The 17,744-nt window shown below is 38.9% G+C and overlaps 1 protein-coding gene across 3 annotated transcripts in view; it reads left to right on the top strand.

Moving 5' to 3' along the window:
* Positions 1-17,744, top strand: part of txlnb.L (taxilin beta L homeolog) — a 76,059-nt gene that overhangs the window by 35,467 nt on the left and 22,848 nt on the right. For 2 of the 3 annotated variants that reach the window (XM_041562839.1, XM_041562837.1), the window contains exons 4-6: positions 1,903-2,073; positions 3,477-3,671; positions 16,854-16,973. In XM_041562839.1, the coding sequence (XP_041418773.1) occupies positions 1,903-2,073; positions 3,477-3,671; positions 16,854-16,973 (486 nt within the window). The remainder of the gene's footprint in view (positions 1-1,902; positions 2,074-3,476; positions 3,672-16,853; positions 16,974-17,744) is intronic. The other variant, XM_041562838.1, reaches the window with a different exon arrangement.

Here is a 17,744-nt window from a genome sequence, read left to right as displayed (position 1 = left end):
TATCCGGAACTGGCTACGAAGAGCCACGTTTTTCCAACCAGTTTCTACAGCCCACCGACGGAACTCGGAATCGGCAGATGATGTGCGATCCGGGTCATCGTAGAGTATCGCCATGGTGTTAAAGAAGGTTTCTAGGGAAAAGCAGGCAGGATCAGTGGAGGGTAATCTTAGGGCCCATATTTGGGGGTCACCCTGTAACAGGGTCATTACAACCTTACTTTTTCCTTGCTAGTAGTGAAAGATTGAGTGAAAAAGCTGAGGTATAGTTTGCATGCCTCCTGGAATACGGAAAATGTGGTTCTATCCCCACTAAATTTCTTGTGGAAAGAGATTTTGGGTTCATGGGGTTTGTGTACATTACCCATCACAGCCAGAGAATCCAAAGGAACGGCCACAGGAGGAGCGACTACTGGGACTCGGTGACTGCAGTGAAGTGTCCAGGCGGCGAGTCAAATTATGGAAGCCTTGCATCAAGTAATCCTGCTTCCGCTCGTGATATTCCAAGCGCTGTAGCAGAGTGGTAAAAAAGTGCGTCAGTAGTGGAAGGACCAGCAGCAGTGGCGTGCCCTTCTTCGTCCATCTGGCCCGTTATAATGTAACGGTTGGCACCCTAAATCTAGAACCGATGCCAAGCACCCTGGTCTCGGCTCGTGCTTCTGCCTGTAGCAGCTGCCTTTGGCCTCGGGAGGAGCCTTCAGCTACTCAGATGCCGCCGGTTCTTACGAGAGGTGCAAGGCGAGGGGTTCTGGACAGGCAGAGGGGCACAACTGTAAGGTTCAGTCTTTGGGCAGAAGGTCATGGTACAAGGCGTTAGGCAATAGAGTAGTCAGATCAGGCCGGGTCGAGGCAGGCAGAGAATAATGTAGTCAGGCAGGCAAGGGTCAAAACCAGGAGATCAATCAGAGGGATTAAGCAGAAGAGGTAGTCGGAATTCAGGCAAGGGTCAGGATACAGAGTTCAGAATCATAAATAGCCAGGCAGGGTCACAACAGGGAATCAGAATCGGGAACAGGATCAGAATAAGCTCAAAACACCACAGGAAAAACCTATAATGGGCAAATGGGTCTTATATAGGGTTCAATTTCCACGCCTTTGCGTGTCCGCATCATTATGCCAGCGTGTCCGCGTCCATATAACCAACGAGACTCGGGCGCGCTCACCCTAAAAAACCAAAATGGCGGCTGACTAAAAGCGTTGTGGCGGGCGTCCTCGGTGAGTGCTTTTTATTACACTAGTTTAGTTTGAATATGCATGGCGTTATCTTGTTGAATTATATGCTTTAATATTCATAGACACTTGCTTCTATTACCTGTTTGTATGAAAAAAGTAAAATAAAAGAGTTTTATGACAAGAACTTTCATTTTGGCAAGGGCTTTCATGTTAGCTAGCCTCACGGTACAATAGCATGGCCGAGACTACCATTATTCCTAATGCACATGCAGCTCACCATCTGCATGTGCATTTTTTGCTTTTCTTTCCTATAATGGAGATTCAGTTGAGAGAGTTTCTTTACTGAAAAAAAGTAGTCCTTATTTGCACCAAGCTAATGATAGCCCTGTTACTGATTCTTAGCCAAGGATAAGGAAGCACCCTGAGCCCCTATGAGAAGCAGTCTGAAAATAATAAAATTATGACACTGTCTCTAAGGGGGAAGAATTGTCAAAACTGACCTAAAAAACTTGCATCAGCAAGTTACTCTGAATATAATAATTGTGCTGTGATGCATGTAGTGCATGCTCTGGCACCAGCCAGATAATGTTTTTAGGCTTTATTGTGTCAAGACAGATTTTCCATTTAACATGTTTCAGGGTTCAGTTACAAATTGATTTGTTATGCACAGGTTACTCATGCGATCCATCACTGGCCTTGTGGTACAATTTTAACTATTGCCTGAATCCACAGCTTGAAGAGTACCGTGCTGAACAAAAGCAACTGAAGCTGTTGCAGAAGCGCCAAGCACATCTAGCAAAGGAGAAGGACCAACTTCAAAGTGAGCACAGCAAAGCCATCCTTGCTCGTAGCAAGCTTGAAAGTCTATGTCGGGAGCTGCAGAGACACAACAAAACGCTAAAGGTCCATTTATTTTAGATTCTACAAAAGATCTTCAGCATGTGCTATAAGTCAGTGAGCCCCAATAACTTATGTCCCACACACATACTAGAGCATGTCATTTCTCTACATTATTTATCAAGGTCTAGTTTTCGCTGAAAAAAACTCGAATCGCTAAAATTAATTGAGTTTTCAAGAAAAACCCACCAAAAAACCTGAACATCATGAAGGCAACAAACAACTTCAAATGGTTGGGAAAAAGGGAAGAAGGTAAAAATTAGTTCTTTTAGTTTTGTTAACTCCTGCCGGTCCTATTCCAGTCTCTCGGCTGTGCAAGTGTTCCATGAATAAATACAGATCAACACCTAGGGCAACGGAGAAAACAAACAACAAAAGCCCAAATATGGTGTCGTAAATACAAATATTCCAAATTGGACACCCTGTGTCATAGCAGTGATATATCAATTTATTTCCCCTTGAAATAGCAGTTCAATCTTTGAGTTTGTAAAAGAGTCCCATGTAGTTTTCCCTTTTAGAGACCCCTCAGGTCCCTCAGGCATGAATATGTGCTCACTTCAAAAGCCTCCGCCAGATTCGGCTGAAATGCCTACTTACAAGATTGTAATTCTCTAAGTGCATGTAGTAATCTTTAAATTCCCCTCCTCCTCTATCACTTCATGTACGCCAACATAGAAAACATAGAAAAAGTTTTTATTCGTGGAACTTCAAATGGTTTGCCATTGACTTCTACATGACCTCAACAGGTTTTAGCAGGAGTATTTTTAGATTCAATCTATTTCCAGCTTCGGGGTATAATAAATCTCGAAAAATTCAAGGTATTTAAAAGATAACCCAAAAAAGTGTGTTATTTTTACTGGAAAATGAAAGTTTTGACTCAAAAATACCCTAAGAGTTTTTCAGGTTACATACAACTCAACCTTTAATAAATCTGCTCCTAAGCAATTCGTAATCTGAACCTCACTCTGGGTTTTTTTTAGTACTTAATTTACTCTGCTGTACTCAGACAGTACTGGTGGAAAATAATTTGAGTTCTCTTAATGGCAGTGTTAATGACAAGGGTTAAGCATTGCAGCATTCATATTGCACTATAGAACAACAAGTGTAAACCTGTCTGACAGTCACATGCACAACCTAAAGCAATAAGTGACTATATGAAGTGCAGACTAATTGGAATTGATTATTTACAAACAGAACCATGGCAAAACCTCTTGAGGTTTCACTGTAGACATGCTGCTTTCAATCTATTACATTATCCTTAAAACCACTGAAAATCGATTTCCAATATACATGTGTTAGAAAGTTATATATTAATTTACTATGCAAAAAAAGTTGTTGGGTGAAGGAATCCTATATATCTGAATTCACAACACTGCCACAGGTTTATAACAGTTGCACTTTTCATACAGGAAGAAACCATTCAACGTGCACGGGAGGATGAAGAAAAAAGGAAGGAGATCACTAATCATTTCCAGTCCACACTGACAGAAATCCAAACTCAGATTGAGCAGCAGAGTGAGAGAAACACCAGCCTTTGCCAAGAAAATGCAGAGCTGGCAGAAAAGCTCAATAGTATTGTTGGCCAATATGAACTCAGAGAGGAGGTGAGATGGAACAGCTGTTTAACAATTAATCATTCCTAGAAACAGACATAAAAGTTACAAAGTTATATAGTTAATTTGGGTTGCAAAATAAACCATAGTGCATATATATATTTCCCCGCTAGTGGAAAATCACAGGTGAAGAAACTGTTGATGTAACATTAGGCTTAGCCTACCCAAACAAAAAAAATCAACCTCCACCTATGTGTTGAGGGACTAAGATCAATTTAGTGGGGAACATCGCATCCAGAGCAATTGAGTTTGGCAGAAAAGAGGGTTGATGATCCCAAACTTCAGCAGTTAAGTTAATGACCATGAGCTGTATACAATTCCGAGTCTGCTTTTAAATTCTCCGAGATCGATAGATTAGTATTTTAATTTGTATCCTTCATTGATGTGTAGGAATAAGTTACAGAATTGCTACAATTACAACTGATAGTGTCTTGTTTTTAACTTATGTTTGTTGCTGAGTGAATAGATATCGATAGATTGCTAAATGGGGATTTTGGTATATTAATTGTTGGGTCTATTTGGTGAATATGGATATTATGGGTATTTATTTGTTGTGATATGTTGACACTATAGTTGCTTATTGTTCATGATCATTACACGTCACTGTTCTCCCTTTTTTTCCTGTCAGTACGTGTGTTTAAGGCACATTAGGGGGTTATTTATTAAGGTATATTGAGAAAAATTCTGGGTTTTTTAACGTTAGAGAAAAATTTGGGAATTTATGAAAGCATTACGATATGTTCGGACAGGTTTCACGAAAAATTAGGACTTTTTTTTTAAACTGTTTTCAATAAAATATCGTGAACATCAGAGGTCAACGCCGAAAAGATCCTATATTCAGTAGACATCGGAATTTATAAATTTCAATTCGGACTTTGAAGTAAAATAAAAAACACGCTAGGTTTAAGCTGTCGAGGACCATTGAGTCCTATGGGGGAGTTAAAATCACTACCGGTATATTTTTGTAAATATTTTTTAAAATCTGATTTTTTCTAAATTTAAATAAGCCTTTCCTTTACACACTGAAACAGGTTTTTTTTTAATTCATATAAGATTTTTTAAAGAGATATTGATGCTCAAATGTCCAAATGCAGTTTTTAAAGGGGAAGTGAGGCTAATATATGAGATCACACTTTTTAAAGGGGGGGTAAGGCTAATATGAGATCACACTTTTTAAAGGGCAAGAAAAACTAATATATGAGGTCACTTTTTAAAGGGGAAGTAAGGCTAATATATGAGATCACACTTTTTAAAGGGCAAGAAAAACTAATATATGAGGTCACTTTTTAAAGGGGAAGTAAGGCTAATATATGAGATGACACTTTTTAAAGGGGGAGTAAGGCTAATATTAGGGATGTCACTTTTTAATATTATGAGATGTAACTTTTTAAAAGGGAAGTAAGGTTGCTTGTTAAAGGGGGAAGTAAGGCTAATATATGAGATCACACTTTTTTAAGGGGAAGTAAAGCTAATATATGAGGTCCCTTTTTAAAGGGGAAGTAAGGCTAATATATGAGATCACACTTTTTAAAGGGCAAGAAAAACTAATATATGAGGTCACTTTTTAAAGGGGAAGTAAGGCTAATATATGAGATGACACTTTTTAAAGGGGGAGTAAGGCTAATATATGAGGTCACTTTTTAAAGGGGAAGTAAGGCTAATATATGAGATCACACTTTTTTAAGGGGAAGTAAAGCTAATATATGAGGTCCCTTTTTAAAGGGGAAGTAAGGCTAATATATGAGATCACACTTTTTAAAGGGCAAGAAAAACTAATATATGAGGTCACTTTTTAAAGGGGAAGTAAGGCTAATATATGAGATGACACTTTTTAAAGGGGGAGTAAGGCTAATATATGAGATCACGTATTTTTTAAAGGGGGAGTAAGGCTAATATATGAGGTCACTTTTTAAAGGGGAAGTAAGGCTAATATATGAGATCACACTTTTTTAAGGGGAAATAAAGCTAATATACGAGGTCCCTTTTTAAAGGGGAAGTAAGGCTAATATATGAGATCACACTTTTTAAAGGGCAAGAAAAACTAATATATGAGGTCACTTTTTAAAGGGGAAGTAAGGCTAATATATGAGATGACACTTTTTAAAGGGGGAGTAAGGCTAATATATGAGGTCACTTTTTAAAGGGGAAGTAAGACTAATATATGAGATCACATATTTTTTAAAGGGGGAGTAAGGCTAATATATGAGGTCCCTTTTTAAAGGGGAAGTAAGGCTAATATAGGAGATCACACTTTTTAAAGGGCAAGAAAAGCTAATATATGAGGTCACTTTTTAAAGGGGTAGTAAGGCTAATATATGAGATCACACTTTAAGGGGAAGTAAAGCTAATATATGAGGTCCCTTTTTAAAGGGGAAGTAAGGCTAATATATGAGATCACACTTTTTAAAGGGCAAGAAAAGCTAATATATGAGGTCACTTTTTAAAGGGGTAGTAAGGCTAATATATGAGATCACACTTTTTAAAGGGGGAGAAAGGCTTATATATGAGGTCACTTTTTAAAGGGGAAGTAAGGCTAATATATGAGATCACATATTTTTTAAAGGGGGAGTAAGGCTAATATATGATGTCACTTTTTAAAGGGGAAGTAAGGCTAATATATGAGATCACTTTTTAAAGGGGAAGTAAGGCTAATATATGAGACCTCACATTTTAAAGGGGAAGTGATTCTTGCCTTGCATGTGTGAAATCCCATAGCCTGTGTTTCTACCAATGATTGGTTTCTTACTGACTGATCAATATATCTTTTACCAAGATCTTTTACACCTTCTTGCCTTTCACAATGAATAGGCTTGAAAAAATTAATCATCTTTACCCAAAATAAATAAAATATGAAACATTTTCAAGTATTTTATGAAATATATTAAGAAATATTCAAAAATACTTCCAACAGATGTATTTTTGACAAAGGTATATTTTATGAAAAAAATTATAAAACAATTCCACAAGAAATAGAAATAGGTACCCTAGGCATAGGGTACATCATAAACCTGGTCTACTATTATTACTAATATTACATCCTCTAACGGGCTGCCTTGACCACTAAAGGATCAGTGCTTTAGAAAAGGTTACTCAGTTGCCAGCAAACACTTATTTCATAAGACTTGATGCGGCACAACAGCCAAGTGAGGGTAACAAGGCACGGCTCATAAAACAATACTTAACATTAAGGACATTTGTAAATATATTTGGTGCCCTTTTTCTCAACAGCCACAAATACATTGTCAGTGCTAGGCTGCAGACTTAGGCCCTGGAGGACTATGATTGGTTAAAGTGCATAGTAGTACAACATTCAGTTGGACTTTCAGTTTGGATAGCAAAGAAGGAGGACATTCTGGAGCTGCCCAATGAAAATTCTAAGACAACCATTAACCAATACCCAGCTGCCCTTTTGCTCAGTGCTAGGCTGCAGACTTAGGCCCCGGAGGACCATCATTGGTTAAAGTGCATAGTAATACAACATTCAGTTGCCCTTTAAGGTTTGGACTTTCAGTTTGGATAGCAAAGGAGAAGGAGGACATTCTGCAGCTGCCCACTGAAATATCTAAGATCCGGAAGGAGAAGTAGGAGGAGGCATTTACCCATAGGCCCTTTTGCTCAATGCTAGGCTGCAGACTTAGGCCCTGGAGGACCATTATTGATTAAAGTGCATAACAATGTTCAAAATATGTTACTTTAAACCACATATTTGTTTCCTCTGCACATAACATTGTAAAACAGAGCAAAAGGAGTTAAAGTTGATTTTCACATTTGATTAAACATCTAGCGTCTGAGACCTCAGACGCTAGATGTTTAATCAGATGTGAAAATAAAGTTATACCTTTTAAAGTGGGCGATTCCTCTTGATGCCGGTGTGCGCTGCCACAAATCCTTGTGTGCTGTGAAAATGTCTCCTCTGTGACGGACTCGGGGCGGCTGCACCCGGGTCACCACGTGGACAGGGTAAGACTCTGAAAATATATTTCACCTATAAGTAACTTGATGTTAGATGACGGGGAGCCCGATGGGACATACATTATTGTGGAACTTCAGTGCAGGTTCCGGGGCACCTGGGCCACTAGCCTTAAATGGTGAGCGACACCAAGGGTGTTTATAAGTTCCCTGTGAGGGTTAAACCCCCTGTACCTTGTAGTTAATTAACCGTGTAAACTTCATTAGAAACGCTGAACTAGAGAGGTGTTTGCATGTACACACAAATGTGACTTTTAACACACAACTTGCCTTTAAGTGCACTTAATACAATAGGCAGATATTTCAAAAGCAAACTGCAGTTCAGAAATTGTGTTTGAGCACAGCACATGATCAATGTTACCACTGCAGGCATATAACATTCACACCATATACAGAAAGATGTTTCAGATTTGGCCAAAGAAACAGAATTTGGCATGTTGTAAATATGGATGAAACATTTGCTTCTCTTTTGCATGTACGTTCAAGTAGGCCAACACACACTAGAGCACTTAGATGTTATAAGTGTTTCCCAGATATTATTGGAAAAGGGCGCCACAAGCTGTTATTATGGTGCCCATCAGTGAGGAGAATGCAGTATTTATGGATGCGGATTTGAAAAACAATGGGACTTGTTGTTAGGTGCTCATTCCCATTGGATCATGTAGCGGATCGTGTGAGTCCTGAAGAGATGCATCAGTTGACTTTGTGGTCACAGAGGGACTGGGTGAAGAGGTATAGTCCACTTGAGGTTGGAAAGCGACAGTAGAGACCCAGATAGGATACCTACTTGGCCTTTTTAGTGGGTCCACAGACAGGGTCGAACCCCCTTTCATACCCCCTTGCCCAAGCTGGTTGGGCAGCACGTGGGGGTGGTGGTAGAGATGCAGAAGGAAGTGATCCCCTCGTCAGATCTACCAGAGGCAGGTGCATGCAGTTTGTGTCCCAGGACTGCCAGAAGAGCATTTGTGCGCCGGTCATCACTTGCCTGATGTTCGCGATGTTGGTGCTCTCTCCAGCCTACTCTCGCTCAGCTCACCAATGAGGTCTTGCCTCAACGCAGCCAATTCCCACTGCAGGTCAATGAGATGGCCATCAATGTGGGCCATCCAGCACCTTTGGCGGAGATATTTGCTGCGTTGCTTTGCAATTGTAGGCTGGAGTGTGTCAGGCAAACTCGCGGAGGCCCATTCAGTCAGACGCGGTACCTCCACAGATAATGCTTCCAGCCCTTGCCGTTCATCCTGGCTACTTACCCCAGGCAGCAGCAACTGTGGCAGCAGCATCTATAGAAAACAAACTTTCATTAAAACTAAAGCTGGACTCCTTTAAACAGAGTTTCAAGCACTAGTGCTCCATTTCTGTTTGTGACATGAGCTTCTGCAGCAAATCCAGACAGTTTGAGATTAATTCTTGTAATTTCCAGAAAAATCTGACCTGTTTTGCTTTGGCAAATATTTGAAAAATGGGGATACATTCAACAAATGCATTGAAGTAAATGGCCAACTAAGATTTTTTAGATATGTAACAATCTCTTTCACTCTATGGGGTGTTTATTTCCTGCTAAACCTAGCAAAATAATGGACTCATAACTAGTCCTAAGGACTAATGTCACATAAAGGAGAAACAACTACGTGGGGTGGGGAGTAGGGTTTTTTTTGGTAAAGGGTTTGTTTCTCCTTTAACTTTTTGTATTACGTAAAATGGAGAGCAGAGGCACAATGTCCTACAAAGAATGGCTGCTTTTTGCCTTATATGAAACTTGGAAGATTGCATTTGCATTGTAAATACAAAGCCCTTATTGTCTCTACACACCAACTCTTTTACAGTGGCCATTGAAGTGTGTGACCACAGGTGTGGGTGTTGTAACAATCCCCCCCCCCATCCTAGGCACAGCTCAACTCTTCTAACTACTCAGCCATACTTAATAAGGGATTGTAATAAATTATATTTCTCAAATTTATAACTGCGGGACAGCACAGGGGGGATGGCCAAGGACTGGTGGGAGGGTCCAGGTTGTTCTTCTGAAAAATATAAACAGAACATAGATATAAGAATACTCTTTACAAAGGGCAACATTCATCCATGCGCTTACATAACAACAACAGCAATAATATTTACCGTCAGACTATATGGGTGGCTTTTGCACATCTGCCCCACTGGCATCCTGGGGCTCCTCTTCTGCACAGGCCTGCACTACTGCCTCTGCAGGGGTCTGACGGGAGGCCACTCTCCCTGTCTGTCAGTCCTTGCTGCCGTATTGCTGGCCCTTCAGCTACAAGTTTAAAAATGGAAACATAAGCTAGAGACTTATTCACCCCCCCCCCCCACTGGCTTTCCTAACGTTAGACCCCCTATCTAACCCCTGCCCCTGGGACTCAGGACTTGGTTGAGAGGCAGGTCCCTCCACTCCTTCCTCTTGGCCCCCCTCAAACAAGTCCTGAGACCCCTCACCACTAACTTCCAAATTTTTTGCAGTTTTGGGCAGCTTCCAAACTTAGCTCCAGCTCCTACTCCTTTGCTATCCAAAATGAAAGTGCGCCAAATGTCCGCCTATGCTCCTAAAATAGCCGCTGGAGGACTTCCTCTTGGATAAAAAAACAGGAAGTATGGAAATGAACATTCATTTAACCCTTTAACCGCCAAGCACATTCGGCGTACGTGCTGGCGGTTCAGGTATCAGGCTGCCAAGAACGTACCTTGTACGTTCTCCTGCAGCTGAGCCCTTCTCTCTGCATCGGCGGCTTTTGCCGCCTCTGCAGAGAGTCAGGAGGGTTGACAGCCCCCTGGGCAACGAGGCTGTCAAGTCAGATCTGTAACACGATTGTCGCAGATCCTTCTTCAAAGTGGCAAATGCGCTGCAAATGGCGCTGCTGCTGCTGCATACTCACCTCTTCCTTCCTGCACAGCCGCCCACACTTCCTGCTGCGCAGACACGCTGTCCTGGCTGCCTCCATCGGTTCCAGCAATCCCCCTGCTACAAAAATGATGCATGCTTTTTTACACACTTACCTGCACTTACACATACTTACAGTACATTTATACACTTACACACACATTTTAGTAAAGATTGGTATTTTTTTTTATTTTTTTTTTTAAGCACACTTGGTCCCTTTTGTACACATATTTACATGTATTTGCACACTCAAACAACTTTTATTAGTGCACAAATATGTATACACAAAACTCACAAACAGGTGTTTTTTTTTACTTATTCATTGTACCGTTTGTTTTACCTAAAAACATGTTATTTTGACAGTGTGACTATTTGATAATCGATTTCGGCCACTAATTACGCTGTTGGATCTATAAAACATTGTGTGCGATAAATGCGGCAAACCGCAACAATTTTAAGCGATTTTCAGAAATGTTGTAAAAACCTCTACGTTTAGAAAAGCTTTGCAGTTTGGTAGTTTGGTGCAGAAAGACTTTTTATCTTTGTTAGATTCGTCAGAATGTGTACTTTCCAAAAATATATGGTTTTGGGGGGTCTTTGCTGTGAGGAGGGTTTTGAGGCACATAATATGAAGTCAAGGGACTAAGTTCACAGAAGGAGAATCGGCAGCGGAGTAAAATCATATGCACTATTTTAATTTGGGGTCCGCACATGCCAGCTGCCTTGGTATATCAATGCATATTGGGCATCAAATGGTTCAGTAGACTCTTGGCATCAGTATTTATGGTGTTTTACAATTGTATATAAGAAATTGGGTGAGATAAATGCGGCCAATTGCAATATTTTTAGGCAATTTTCAGAAATGTAAAAACTGTTGCTTGTATCACCAAATTTAGGAGAGGCTTGTAACTTGGTACAAAGACATGCATACCCAATTTGGATTTGCAGGAATGTGTACTTTCCAAAAATGTATGGTTTTCTGGGGTGAATTATACTTTTTTCTACCTTTGCCCCCCCCAAAACTATGTAAATGTGTTGATTTTGTAGTACCTGAAATGACAGACCATATGGGGATTTTCCTTTTGGGGCCCCTATATGCCACGTGCTTGGGTACACCTATACATATTGGGATCAAACTGTTCAGAGGACCCTAGGCTTTAATATTTGTGGTGATTTCTATTGATACCTAAAAGTATGTGGGAAATACGATGCTACATGTTGGAAATTTTGAGGTGATTTTTGGAAATGTCACCAAAATCACCAAATTTAGGAATTGTTTGCGGCTTGGTGCTTTGGAATAGAAAGACATGCATACCCAATTTGGATTCGCGAGAATGTGTACTTTCCGAAAATATATGTCTTTCTGGGGTGAACTTACTTTTTTCTACATTTGCCCCCCTTAAAACTATGTAAATGTGTTGATTTTGCAGTATCTGAAATGACAGACCATATGGGGGTCTTCCTTTTGGGGCCCCTATATGCCAGGTGCTTAGGTACACCTATACATATTGGGCATCAAACTGTTCAGAGTACCCTTAGCTTTCATATTTGGAGTGATTTATCTTGATAGCTAAAAGTATGTGGGGAATACGATGCTGCAGGTTCGAAATTTTGAGGTAATTTTTGGAAATGTCACCAAATTTATGAATGGTTTGCGGCTTGTTACTTTGGAGTAGAAAGAGATGCATACCAAATTTGGATTCAGGGGAATGTGTACTTTCAGAAAATATATGGTTTGCTGGGGTGAACGTATTTTTTTCTACCTTTGCCGGCCCCCAAAACTATGTAAATGTGTGGATTTTGCAGTATCTGAAATGACAAACCAAATGGGGGTCTTCGTTCTGGGGCCCCTATATGCCAGGTCCTTGGGTACACCTATACATATTGGGCATCAAACTGTTCAGAAGACCCTAAGCTTTCATATTTGGGGTGATTTATCTTGATACCTAAAAGTATGTGGGAAATACAATGCTGCGGGGTGGAAATTTTGAGGTGATTTTTGGAAATGTCACCAAAATCACCAAATTTAGGAATGGTTTGTGGCTTGGTACTTTGGAGTACAAAGACATGCATACCCAATTTAGATTCATGGGTATGTTTACTTTTAGAAAATATATGGCTTTTTGGGGTGAACTTACTTTTTTCTACTTTTGCCCCCCCCCCCCAAACTATGTAAATGTATTGATTTTGCAGTACCTGAAATGACAGACCATATGGGGGTCTTCCTTTTGGGGCCCCTATATGCCACGTTCTTGGGAACACCTCTACATATTGGGCATCAAACTGTTCAGAGGACCCTAAGCTTTCATATTTGGGGTGATTTATCTCAATACCTAAAAGTATGTTGGAAATACGATGCTGCAGGGTGAAAATTTTGAGGTTATTTTTGGAAATGTCACCAAAATCACCAAATTTATGAATGATTTGCAGCTTGGTACTTTGGAGTAGAAAGACATGAATACCCAATTTAGATTCAGGGGAATGTGTACTTGATGGAAGTGTGTTGAATTTGAAGCACCTGAAATGACAGACCATATGGGGTCTTCATTTTGGGGCCCCTATATGCCATGTGCTTAGGTACACCTATACATTTTGGGCATCAAACTGTTCAGAGGACCCCAGGCTTTCATATTTGGGGTGATTTATCTTGATACTCAATAGTATGTGGGACATACAATGCGGCAGGGTGGAAGCTTTGAGGTGATTTTTGGAAATGTCACCAAAATTTCCAAATTTAGGAACGTTTTGCAGCTTGGTGCTTTGGAGTTAAAGACATGCATACCCTATTTGGATTCGGGAGAATGGGTACTTTATGAAAATATATGGTTTTCTGAGGTGAACGTACTTTTTTCTAACTTTGATCCCCCCCCCCAAACTATGTAAATATGTTGATTTTGCAGTATCTGGAATTACACAACTGATAGCTCAAATGAGGTGTCTACATTTTAGGGCCCCTATATACCACATGCTTAGGTAAACCTATACATTTTGGGCATCAAACTGTTCAGTGGACCCCAGGCTTTCATATTTGGGGTGTTACATTGATACCTAGTGATGTGTGGGAGATATGATGCTGTAGAGTGGAAGCTTTGAGGTCATTTTTCAAAAAATTCACCAATTTCTATAAAACATTAATAACTTTAGGAAATAATTACAACTTGGTAGTTTGGAGTACAAAGATATATTTACCCATTTTTTATTCACCAGAATCTGTTCTTTCTAATAATGGGTAGTTTCCATGGTAAACCTACTGTTAGTGGAATGTTTGTCCTTGAAATCAGAAGTATGCCGTTTGGGGAGCGGTGCTTTGGAAATCTGGTAGTGTACTGCTTGTCGATTTTGATCTATACAAGTGAGAAATCTCCATAAAACTATATATATTTGGTATTGCCGAGTTCAGGAGACCTTTCTAAACCAGCTGTGTTCTCATACATAAAATAAATGGTGTTTCTGATATATGTGATTGTTCTTTGTGAAACATGATTTTTTTCATTTTATTAGACACTTAGAAGCCTATATTCTTTTACAGTAGTAGAATTACACCAAAATTCTTGCATATTTTGAAAGTTCAGGTAGTCCTGAAAAAAATATTATATTGTTTTCCTGGGTAAACTAAAAGACCTCCCCAGGAAAGGCCCTTAAAGTGAAAGAGTGCAAAATATCTAAAAACTGCTTGGCAGTAGATGTTTGCATCTAGGACAAAACGACTGGCAGGGAAAGGGTTACATTTAAAATCATGTAAATTTCATGATTTTTTTCGTGATTTTTGCAAAAATCAAGATTTTTTTGTGAAAAACCTATACAAATACATTGTATGATTACTACCAAATAATTATAATTTAATCAGGAATATTAATAAATAACCTACAATTAGGGAAAAAAACAAAAAGTTAAAATTGGGTTCATTCAGAATAAAACATTAGATAGATTTGGATTTTAGTAAATAATCCCTTTACTGTTAGTTTGGCACTTTGAGAAAGGTCTTAAGGTAGGCCGAAACGTTAGTCTCCAGTTTTGCAATAAAGAATTTTTTATTATCTTTACGACCTGTGAGTTCTTCTAGATCTTCTTGATCGGTGATTGCAGCTTGTTGACCTTGCACCCAGGCATGTGAACTGTTTTTTGTGAGTGCCAGAATTATAAATTTATACATATATACAGTATATACATAAATTATATATACAGATACCTATTCTAAACTACCTGTAGATCTTAAGATCTCAATAGCCTTGTATATTATGCTATTGTTCAAGCCATTAGGCATTAATAGATTCTGCCATCACAACATCAACGGACAGGATATTTAATCGTGAAGAACCTTCAGCTCTTCAAATAAAATTTCAGTTTAAAAAGGTGGCCTCCTGTTCTCTGTATTTTTCTATGTGAAAAAGCTCCCCCGCTATTAGTCTATAATAATGACCTTTATTGTTTTTCCTCGATATTGCTATTTGTTCCTCACTATTGCTGTTGCTGAGTCTTTCACAAGTAGATATAAAAGAGATAAGAGATAAAATGAAAAATCTTTGAAAAGATTTTTCGAAAAGGGAAATAAACCGGATACCCTTTTAGCTAGGAGATTGAGAGGGCTGCGAAAAGTACAAACAATTGAGACAATTAAGACTAAAAAGGGGGCATATGTTAATGACCCTAGGGAAATAAATAAGGCCTTTGTGGATTTTTATACTGACTTATATAATGGGGAAAAGGTAGCTACTTCAAAGGGTATTATATGTGAAACCGCTAAATTTCTTCAGGCCTGTAATCTCCCAACACTTAGGCCATCACAATTTATTTCTCTGAACACACCAATTACAATAGCAGAAATTACAAATGTTATAAAGGAAAAATTAAATGCTACAAAGGCCCCAGGTTTAGATGGTTTTAATGGGAAATATTACAAAGTTTTTATGGTGGAATTGCTCCCATATATGTTAAAAATGTTTAATGCCTACTGAAATGTTAACAACACAGATTATAGTAATACACAAAGCTGGTAAGGACCCAAAGCTTTGCTCGAGTTACTGTCCCATATCATTAATCAATACGGATATAAAGATTTTTGCAAAAATCTTGGCAGAACGTTTAAATATGCTGCTTCCAGATTTGATCCATTTCGATCAAGTGGGGTTCATTAAGGGTCGGGAGGCCTCAGATAATATTAGAACGGTAAATCTTATAGAATTTGCAAATAAGGAAAGAAAACAGGCTATTTTTCTATCATTGGATGCCGAAAAGGCGTTTGATCGGGTCGATTGGTGCTACCTCCATACAACATTGGAAAGTTTTGGTATTGGGGGCCCTATATTGACTGCGATCAAGCGCCTTTACTGTAAACCAAAGGCTGAAGTAAAAACGGGATATATAAAATCTGAGGTTTTTGAAATTAAAAGCAGAACGAGGCAGGGGTGTCCACTTTCTCCCCTTTTATTTGCATTATGTATAGAGCCACTGGCATAAGCTATAAGGCTGAATGCAGATATAAAGGGTATAAAAATAAGAGATGAGATATACAAATTAAGTTTATTTGCAGATGATATTTTATTGTCGTTAGTCCAACCTCAAGTTTCACTTCCTAATTTATATAAAGTATTGGATGTCTTTAGTAGATTGTCAGGATATAAGATCAACTATTCAAAATGTGAAGCGTTAAATTTGAATATACCGCATGTAACAATCCATGAATGTTTATTTAACCGATACAAAAAATCACATTCAAGTGAGATTCTTAAAGGGGAACTCCACAAAAATATAACAAGCTTTTTGAAAAGTAAAAATAATTTCAAGCAACTTTGCAATATAAATCATTTAAAAAATATGCAGACTTTTCATGATTTTTAATGGTTTCTGACACTTCCCAAAGCCTAGCCACCTGCTCTCCTACTGATCTGTCTGACTACTTTGCTGAGCTAGCTGACTACTGTTACTTTGTATCAGCAGCAATCTGTCCTTATTTTACATCCTCCAAACCCACAATTCCCTGCACATGTGATTTCAATAAGGAAAGGCACATCACAGTGCAATGCAGTGAGGGTTATGTAGTTCCTGCATGCTGCCTGTAAGCTGTGGAGAAGTTGTGTTTTAGTCCCTCCTTCCCTGCCAGGATTTCAAATGATGCAGAAAGAAAAGAACTGTTAACCAGCTAGATTTCAGTATAGAAAATGGCATTTATTCATACTTTTTGAAGAAACAGGTAACTGTGAAGGGTATATTAGGGGTTTCTGTGTTATGTGGGCTTCTTTATCAAATTTTGGTTTGGAAGCCAGAGTTCCCCTTTAAATACCACTTTATAAGTTTATTTTTTTTATATGCAGCATCTGGATAAAGTATTCAAACAACGAGATCTTCAACAAAAATTGGTGGATACCAGACTAGAGCAAGCCCAAGAAATGATGAAAGAAGCAGAGGCAAAACATAATAGGGAGAAGGACTTTGTAAGTAAGGATAATTTAGCACTTACAAATCTGTGTTACATAATTACATCATAAAAAGACCAAAATCCATCAGGTTCAACCCCTCACAAGGAATCCATAAATCAAATGAACACATATACACACATAGTTATACAGACTTATCTATATATTCACAAACACATTTTATATATATATATATATATATATATATATATATATATATATATATACACACACACACACACACACACACACACACACACACACACACACACTCTTTCATGCAGCTGGAGCACTCTAGTACATAGGCAATTGCCCGGGTGCAGGTTATACTGAATTATGCATAGAACAACGAAAAACCTCACACACAGGACTTATAAGGTGCAAAAAATAAAAAAAGATTTATTGCAATGTTCGGCTCCTTTACTCGAGCCTTCTTCAGGTGGTGTCACCTGAAGAAGGCTCGAGTACAGGAGCCGAAACGTTGCAATAAATCTTTTAAACCTTTTTGGTTCAATAGAAGCGTTGGTGTTGTGGTGGGTAAGAAAAGACGTGCTTTTAAGGCTTTCAAGTTAGCTGGTACAGCCAAAACATTTATAAGGTACAAGGAGGCCAATAAATCATGCAAAGAAGCTATAAGGCAAGCTAAAATTGCTATAGAAAAGGATATTGCAGCAAGCAGTAAACAAAATTTTTTTAAATATGTTAATAGTAAAAAAATGAAGCAGGAAGGGGTGGGACCCTTACTATCAGAGGGGGGTCAGCTGGTTGATGAAAACAAAATAAAAGCAC

Source organism: Xenopus laevis, chromosome 5L (genome assembly GCF_017654675.1).
Source record: "Xenopus laevis strain J_2021 chromosome 5L, Xenopus_laevis_v10.1, whole genome shotgun sequence".
NCBI classification, from domain to species: domain Eukaryota; kingdom Metazoa; phylum Chordata; class Amphibia; order Anura; family Pipidae; genus Xenopus; species Xenopus laevis.
The sequence above is the reverse complement of the archived record's forward strand: the minus strand, read 5'-3'. Positions and strand labels throughout refer to the sequence as shown.